This window comes from Callorhinus ursinus, unplaced genomic scaffold (assembly GCF_003265705.2).
Source record: "Callorhinus ursinus isolate GAN/ISIS: 27379988/994484 unplaced genomic scaffold, GSC_fseal_2.0 scaffold16, whole genome shotgun sequence".
NCBI lineage: Eukaryota > Metazoa > Chordata > Mammalia > Carnivora > Otariidae > Callorhinus > Callorhinus ursinus.
The window spans coordinates 897,698-906,837 of record NW_027397078.1 but is presented as its reverse complement, the minus strand read 5'-3'; the positions used below and the strand labels follow the sequence as shown (position 1 = coordinate 906,837).

General features: G+C 49.7%; 1 protein-coding gene across 1 annotated transcript in view; it reads right to left on the bottom strand.

Annotated features, from left to right (window-relative positions):
• DGKK (diacylglycerol kinase kappa) overlaps positions 1-3,113 on the bottom strand; it is a 148,503-nt gene extending 145,390 nt beyond the window's left edge. Inside the window, exon 1 of the mRNA XM_025857850.2 lies at positions 2,490-3,113. Coding sequence (XP_025713635.2) covers positions 2,490-3,113 — 624 coding nt within the window. The remainder of the gene's footprint in view (positions 1-2,489) is intronic.
• Positions 3,114-9,140: the final 6,027 nt, after the last annotated feature.

Sequence of the window (9,140 nt, the reverse complement as noted above, 5' to 3'; positions counted from 1 at the left end):
TGTGTGTGTGTGTGTGTGTGTGTGTGTGTGTGTGTGTGTGTGTGTGTTTCCCCAAGCTTGCCTCAAGGAGGCAGTGTCTGAGAACAGCACCTCCCCAGCTAAGATGGCAACCTGTTTGCCTTGAATGTTAAGATGCAAGTCAGCTGGCTGTGGGTGCTGTTTGCCTGAGGAGGATGCAGCAGAGAACGGTCCTATCACTGAAGATCAGATGTTCCCAACGACACCAGAGAGCAATTGCATAGCAACACCTAGGGTGTTGAAGAGGGGTTTGGCTCCCAGCAATGTGAGCATTTACCCAGATCCTTTGCATCCTTTGAAATCATCTAGAGCCACTGATGGATTCATCTGCATGGCCCTCTTAGTGGATGGTCAGGGTCCTTAACCCCATTCTAAAAGATAAATGGCTGAACAAATGACTAACTCTACCAAGGGCAAAACCAAACCTTGGGGGGTCCTGGTCCTCTGCCAGGGCTGACAAATGCCCATGGGTCAGCCGGCCAGCGCGTCTGAGAGGGCGCTCTGTAGAGGAAGCTAACCTGATTCCCCTTACCTTGATCCTCCTCATCTGTCTGGCAATAGACATCTTCCTGTCAAGCTCGTGGGACATGCTTTCCCACTGTCACAGTTCTCATCTCTGGAGCTCCTGGCCTCCAGTCAGTCTTCCAGGGGCCAAAGAGGCCATATATTTGCCGGACATCCTGGTAATTAAGTCCCCAGGTGTCAGTTTCTGAGCCATGTTCCCAAAATCTCAGTTAAGAAGGCCATAGCTCAGGTGGTCCCTGCTGGTCTCCCTGCCACCGACTTCATTGCAAACTCTTCCAAAAAGACCAGAGCACACCCTAGGTGAGGGTGATCTCCGGCCGGCCTCTAGCTGCACAGCCCTTTCCTCAGATCACTGCAGGGAAGGGCTGCTGCAGGGAGGGGGAGATCCACCCTCTGGTGAGAGCCCGGTTGTTGGATTAAAAACAACAACAACTTGTCTCAGTCTCCTACAGTCCTATTTTATTTATTTTTAAACCTCTGCACTTTTTTCCCCCGTGAAACTTTTCGCGTTAGGCTTCTTCTTATTCAGTCATTTATCATTGCAGTTATTTTGCAACCTTAAGCCTCCCTACTCATATCTCAGGAAGCAACCAGCGCTTCCATTTCCATTTCGCGATGCCAAGTTCTGCCCCCTTCCCCTACATTCTACAAGTGTGCGGTCCGCAGCAGAAGGATTCCAGAGCCCTGTCCCTACGCCCTGCTAGGCAGCAGGATGGACGGGTATTGGTGTGGTGTGTTGTTTGTTTGTTTCTGTGTTTTGTTCCGTGTTTTTTTCTTTCCCTGCAGGGGAAGCTAAATGAAGGTGTATCTATGCATTATCATTGTATTCAGTCTCGTGGAACGAAGTTTATAGGGGAAAAGGATGAGTAGGGGGAGTACAGAGAAAGCAAGAAAGACAAACTCCTGCTGAAGCCCCAACGGGATTTCAGGGGGTCCAAGGCAAACACAGAAAACCTCCTTCCTCCCTTCTCCCCCCTCCCCCCTCCCCCGGGCGGGTGCGCGAGGATCCTCCACGCGTCTTCTCCAGGCAAAGCGCAACGCTTAAGAAGGCATCTCTGAAGACTGGAAGAGATGAGGGTTCCCATTCACACGCTCTCAAATACCAACTCCTATTTTGGTGTCTCTAAACCGGGACTCCTGTACCATTCCAAGTGGCCCCGGTGCGGGATGCCAGTCTCCCGCTCGTAACGCGGCCCATCATCATGTCACAGTGTTTGCACCTACCTGCCGGGAAATCCTGCAGACAGATGGAATGGTGGGTGGCTTCGACACACGCATGCTCTCCCCCTCCTCCCCAGCGAACCCTGCCCTTCCCCTGCAGTGCGCGTGGGCGCCGCCCAGCCCCTCATCCCCACCCGGAGTACCAGCTCCCAGCAGCCGACAGAGGCGCCGCGCCGGGCACCTCCTTGGAGAGCCGCCAGTTGCGTCCCCGCTGATGACCCCCTCCTCACTGTCAGGGAGGGGGCCAAGCTGAAGGCTGCGGCTCCGCAGCTTGGGCCTCTGCGGCAGTGACCGCGGCTAAGAGGTGTGTCCCACCCACCCCCATCCCCACCACTCAGTCCCATCCCCGTGTACCCAGGGCCAGCCCCAAATACTTCTCTAGGTCTCTTGCGCTCCCCGGGGACGTCTTCCTCCTCTTTTTCAAGATATAGGCGCTCACTGCACTGCCACTTCTCCCCATGGGGAAAACTGCTCCGACTCCCAACCCGTGCAGTCACCCTGTTTCTAGACCCAACAGCCCACTCTCGCTTCCACATGTTGCTTCCCGCCTCCCAACCATTTCCCACTCCCCTGGGCTCCTTCATCCCCGCATCTCTCCGCGCATCTTTGCCAGTCGGTGACAGCCAAATGGGATGCTTAGGGTACCTAGAGTCCCAGGAGCTCGATAGCCATCCGGCCTCGTTTTGCTTCTCCCCCCCCCCCACCCCAGGGGGTCTTTTTCTTACCTTTATACTGGAGAACAGCAGTGGTGTTCGGGGCGATGATGAGGTCTTTAGACCCCTCTCTGGAGCGACCACCGGACACTGCAGTAGACGTGGTGCTGGGCTCGGCTCCGTATGGGACTTTGGAGCCGGCTCAGGGCAGGACTCTATGGCTGGTTCTGGGGCTGGTTCTGGGGCCGGCTCGGGGGCCGGTTCTGTGGCTGGTACTGGGGCCGGCTCAGAGGCCGGTTCTGTGGCTGGTTCTGTGGCTGGTTCTGGGGCTGGTTCCGGAGCCGGCTCGGGGGCCGGTTCCGTGGCTGGTTCTGAGACCGGTTCTCTGTCGAGTTCTGTGGCTGGTTCTGGAGCCGGCTCTGGGGCCGGTTCTGTGTCTGGTTCTGGGACCGTTTCTGAGTCGAGTTCTGTGGCTGGTTCTGGGGTCGCCTTCGGACAGGGTTCTGGAGCGAACCGCGGTGCCGGTTCTGGCGAAGGCGCGTGGAGCAGCGCAGGAGCCCGCGGCGGCGGCGGCGGCGGCGGCGGCGGCGGCGGCGGCGGCGGCGGCCACGGCGGCGGCGGCTCTGGAGACTCCGCGGGCTGCTCTCCATCCTGAGGCGGGGCAGTGCCCTGGGCCGCGGCCGCTCCGCGGTCCATGGCCGCACACCGCCTCAGGTCTGGGCAGCTTGCGCCCCTGAGCTTGGAGGGCTAAAGTACCCTTGGGCGCCCCGCCCACTCCTGTTCGACGACCCCTTGCAGGGTGCCAAACTTTCCCCCGCCCCGCTCCATGGCTGGCTCCGCTCTGAGGTCTAACCCAGGGGCGCTCGGCGTCTCCCAGTGCTGGAACACGCCCCTCGGTGAGCGCACACCTCTTCGTAAGCAGCCACGGGCCCGATGGGCGGGAAGCAGAGGGGCTTGCGAACGCGGACTGGACAGAGAGCTTGATGACCTCCTAGCGACGTGCGGGAAGGGGGGGGGAAGACAAAAAAGGGGAGGGGGGGGGGGAGGGGGGGGGGGGGGGGGCTGTGGGACCCCGCGTTTTACCCCTTTGGGGGAGAAAAAGCAAAAAAAAAAAAAAAAAAAAAGCCAGAGGAGAACTTGAGGGTCTTTGCAACCCCCAACCACTCAGCTGTGAGCTGCGGCTCCTAACAGCTTGCATCCTGTGTCTGCTCTCTCACCTCAGTAGCAGGTGAGCCTAGCCTCGGACCAACCTCCTGCCCCCCATCTCCAAGCCTCTGTGGGCAAGTAATCCTCTTTTCTAACCCGGGGAAAGAAATTAAGCGGCACGGGGTTGGGGTAGGTGTGTGTGTGTGCGCGCGCGCGCGTCTGTATGTGTATGTGTGTGTTCAGTCCTTTGGATTGAGGTACAATTTACCCCCCGCCTCAGTTTTTGCATTTTTGAGTTTCGCCAGATCTGAGGGGTTTGCCGTTGGGTACGGGGCTTGGGGTGCTTTGGGAAAGGTGTGTAATGAGAAAGGGCTGGAGCCCTGGCTTTCCGCAGCCTGCAGATGTAGCCCCTAGAGCAAGGCAAGAGTTCCCCGGGAAGCGGCGGCTAGGCTGCGCGCTCCGGAGAGAAGGCTGCCCTGGTCTCCGCGGCGATTCGGGAGTCTGCCTGGTTCGCCCTGGCCATGGGAGACTGCCTTTTGCTCTTAGCTGGACTTCCCAGGCATCAACGGGACTTTTTACTGAACTTGTTAATGTGTGTGTGTGTGTGTGTGTGTGTATCTTGGGAAATTCACCGCACCACCCACACCTTTTTCACCTCCTGATACCTCAATAGCACTCTGACGTTAGGGATGGAAGATTCTCTTGAGAAGAGTACAGCCGGTCCCTGCCGCAGCACCCTTCCCACCTCATCGGGAGACTTTAGAAGATCTCTCGACTGTTAGTCACGTACAAATATATACAAACCATCATCTCAGTCAGACCTAGACTTCAGACGCCAATATACTGCAAAATTGCAATTAAAAATTGAGAAGACCACCCGTTAAGCCACTGCTGTGTGGGGGATGGGGAAAGTACCTATAAACCTAATTTGAAATATGACAAGTGAATTTATCTCTGACACACATAATACTGCAGTTGTGGATGGCAGCCCTCCTTCTGCAGCCCCTCCTCTAGCCCTCTCCTCCCAGACCATATCCTCCACTAATCCCTCTTCTTTTGCCAGATGACACTGACCCACCCAGAATTTTCTAGAACGTGCCGCATTTTTCTGTTCCTTACACTAGGTCCCAGCAGTAAATAATACAGCAGAAGACAGTCTTACCTAGCCCCCCCCACCTCCAAAGACCAGAATCTCTGATGAGATCTGCGTTTCCCAGATGCTCACTGCTGCATCGTAGCCTAAGCCCACCCTTCTGGAGAAGGGTTACACTCCTTGGCAGTTACTAAGCTGGTGTCAGGACCATCCCTAACCTCTGGGGCTGGGGAAACCCTGGGGACGTGAGCCCTGCCTATCAAGTGTCTCACTGATGGCAGGCCTCCTTCCAGTAAATCCACACAAAGGGTCCATCTTTTTCACCCTCCTTGGGCTTTTTCTCCTCTCTTCCATCCCACATGTAAGCAGCCAAGCTGCTTTTAACCCTGAGTTCAGGACTGAAAAACATGCAGATGTCAGATCTGACCAGCCAGTATGCCTATGCTTGGAGCTCACTTCTCAGGCTTTCAGACTTTGTGAAATCTCTGTCTTTAGAAGGGGCCAATATCTCACATTTCAATCTTATTTTCACCGAACCCTGGCATATAATTGGAAGGGCTGAAGTTGGAGGAGTCCCTGATCAGGATGGCTTCTTGGGTTAGAGAGCAATAGGGTGGGGTTTGGCATAGATCGGGTGTCATCAAGCAGGGCACCACCAGGGGACAAGTTGGAGCTATTGCTTTATGTATGTTCATTGATACTCTTGTCTATAATTCTATACTTAATTACAAGGAGTCCAAAATTTATGATGTAAACTCTTGCTGCAAAGTCAGTTTGAGGGTGAATGCTAAAATAGTTGTTTGTGCATTGGTTTTGGCTCCATTAGGGTGGGTTATATACTGCCTGGATTTAATTATGATTAATTTAATTTTTAAGACATTTCTCAGTACATCACAAGCTGCCTCATTGCTTTGTGTTATACTAAGGTTTTGTTTTGTTTTTTAGTCTCTCCTCAGCCCAACATTGAATACAATGGGACCACTGTGGGGGTGGGGGGGGAAGTTTAGAGTTCATTCGTGCCTGACTTGGGGAGACACTGGTGCTATGTCTTATCTATACCTTCCTCTCCCCCATAGTCCGCTAGTCTCTTAACAGAGAAAGCTTTACTGAGATGCTTGTGTGTTTTCCTCAAAACCTGACCCAGGGCTGAGGTTGTGGTAAGGATTCAGGAGATGTCTGTTAAGTGGATGATTCATTGCAGGTTACCAGTTAGGGTGTCTTTTTCCCCCTGCATTGCTTTTTAGCAGTATTTGATATTTCAAATGATTGATGATCTCTTAAGAGGCTCTTTTCTAATTGAACAATACTGATATAAAGGCCAAGAGCTGCATAAGAATAAGAACGATGACCATTTCCACAGAGGTTTGAGTGGACACGGATCTGGATGTCCCAGAGCAGACATGGTCCCTAATGCCGGACTTAAGGGCATATTATATAAGTTACCCAATTGGGCTAGATGAAGGATAGACCAGAAGAGTGGGCTCAAATTTTTGAATATGTAATGTGCTACTTCATCCCCATGCCTCACATTTATCCTGATTCCACCCAAAATAAAGCTCATCCAAGCCAGCACAGAGATCCTTTGATTTCAGGCATACTAGGAATTCTGGAGAGGTAAAGAAGAGAAAACTTGAGAAATGTGGCAAAATTAAAGCTTTTATTCTCCTTTTTTTTCAATTTTCATTATTGAATGAGAGAGTGACTCTGTAGAGCTAGAGTAGAGGCCCTTTTTTTCCTTGACCAACAGCTTCAATTTCCTTCCCCCTCCCCTTTAGAGCAATTTAGGAAAGAAATAGGTGCCTCTCCTGAGTCTTAGCAGCTGCCAACCTCCCCCATTCCTGCCACCTCGGCAATGTGCAAAGCCAAAATAGCAACCTTTATAATATTCTACCAAATAAAATAAAGAGACGGGATGAAGAACAGCATTTACAGAGAAGGCAGAGGATTCTGACAATTAATTTAGATGGGATTAACATGCAAACCTGTTATCCTTTGCTTGCTCTAGTCTCCTATGATTTAATTGATACAGGACTGGGAGTTAAAAAGTTAATACCTTGCATTCATATAATGCCTTTTGATTTTTAAAGCACTTTCACATATATTATCTCACTTCAGCCTCACAACAAATGTGTGAGGCAAAACAAGTCTGGACTTCCATCCCACACTCCTACCCCCTAACCTTTTACAGACGAGAAAACACAAGTCCAGTGAGATTAAGTGATATGTCTTAGGTCACAGAGATAATTAATGGTGGAACGGACATTTAGAACTTGTGTCACTCAACTCCCAGCCGAGAGAGACCAGAGCTAGTGCTGAGTTGAGGTTGCAAGACATGGGCTGTGTAAATCCTCTCTATTGCAAAGTGGGAAGTCTGCCTTAACACCCTTCTATTTCTCAAGCCTGTAAGAGGAGCAGTGATTCTTACATTTTTACCTCTAGGTTTCTCAGCTCTCATTCTCTCTCTCTCTCTCTCTGGTTGGTAGTTAATGATCTGTAACCAAGTTCACTATAGGAGGTCCCTGTTTAAAGGAATCTTTTTGAATATGTATGTGATATAATAATCCACCCCTGGTGTACTCATTTTGTTGGTTTTGTTTTTTATATTTTCTTGAAGTGAAGCACTCCACAGTTAAGATGTATTTACTGCCCATCTGAGGTATATACAGTCCTTTTAGGTGCCACGGGGAAGGAGAAGAGGGGGCAGAAATATTATACATAATCCCTTCCCTCAAGAATTATTAGAACTTAGTGGTTGAGATAAACCAAATACAGGTGAAAAACAATCCAAACACAGATGTTAGTTTATGATCACGACACCATACTGTACTTGTGTGTGTGCGTTGGGGGCGGGGTTGGGGTCATGGGGAAAAAGTGTAACAATGTGGAAAGGAAATTGAAAAAGAAGTCAGGAAATCTGGCTTGAGATTAAGTTGCTACCACTAAACTCACAGACCTTATACAAATCACTTAATATCTCTGGGCCTTAAGTTTTCTCATCTGAAAAATTGGTGGTGGGGGAGGTAAAGTTGAACTTCATCAGCGAGCTTTAAAGTCTGTTTTAGCACAAAGTATCAGTGATACTGTGAGTGAATCAGGGAAAGCTTCTTAGAAGGGGGTATATCTTGAAGTGAGTCTTAAATGATGCAGTTAATGTGGATCTGCAAAGAGGAAGTGAAAAGACATTACAGGCAAGGAGAGGAGCAAGAATTGCTACTGGTAGTGAGAATATGCCAGGCTGGTTGAAGTAGACAGATTATACCAAGGATTGATGAGAGAAAAGGTAAGAACAGAGTAAGTGGTAAGAAGAATGGGGAGATGTAAAAGGCTTTGAATGCCAGACTGAAGGGTTCGAAGATTTGATTTTAAAGGTAATTGAGAGCCAATGAAGATTGTTTGAGTATGGGGGTGACATGGTAGAACCAACCAGTGAGAAAAATTATCCTTGATGGCATACTTGGTTCTAGAATCATCTACAAATCTACATTGTCCCCCTTGAGCTGGGATCCAGTTAATTCAGGGTCATTTGTGAAATCATGATTCTTTCTTGATTTTTACTGCAACCTCTAGTTTTGGGTCTGCATAGCCAAGGCTGCTGACCCGACCTGCTTAACCACCTGCCTATACATTTCGATTCAGTCCATAATAGGTCATTTGGCTTCCATGGACTCAACATGCTAATGGAATTCCTAATTTGAAATTCTAACTGATGATCAATGTACAGTGGAATGGAGGAGATGAGAGAAAGTTCTTAGGCAGCCTGGAGTGGGATGGTTGTAGACCTGAAAGCAGATTAAGAGATCGAGGACAATTTGAGGGAGGATAAGAAAATGGATCTTTGCAGAATCTTTGACTTACTATGGTTTAGATATGGGGGAAGTTGATTAGAAACAGTCATCCAGTTCTGAACTGTCAAGGATCTAAACTGAGCTCAGATTAATAAGAGAAAACAGATTGCTTTAAGGCCACAGAGAAAGAAGTGATAGAATGTGGTGTGACAGGTCACAGGTGTGTGGGAGGGGTAAGGGTGGGGGTAGGAGAGTGTGTAGAGCTGATAGGATTCCTGATGTGATGGCGTTTAGAAAGACTGAAAAAAAATTCTGTCTTAGCACCCTCATGGTGTGATGTCAATAATGGAAGCAGGCAGACAACTGCAATACTTATTCTCAATATTTGAATGTGTGTGTGTGTGTGTGTGTGTGTGTGTGTGTGTGTCCTTATTCAGAAGCACAAAAGGATTATTTTAGTAAGAACTGTCCCTGCACAAAATTATTTTACTACCTCACCAGTCTCCACAAGCACTTCTTTCTGGCACTAACCCCTGGTTAGTGGGGTTAGTGCCAGGGGTAGGAAACAGGGGAATGATGGATGAGGAAGAAACAGGTAAGGAAAGGAAATTAAAAAAAAAAAAAAGAGGTTGACAGGCAGAACTGCTGTGATGAAAAGAGTTGGGGAGGAAGGTAACTTTCCTTTCCCCCAAAGAATCA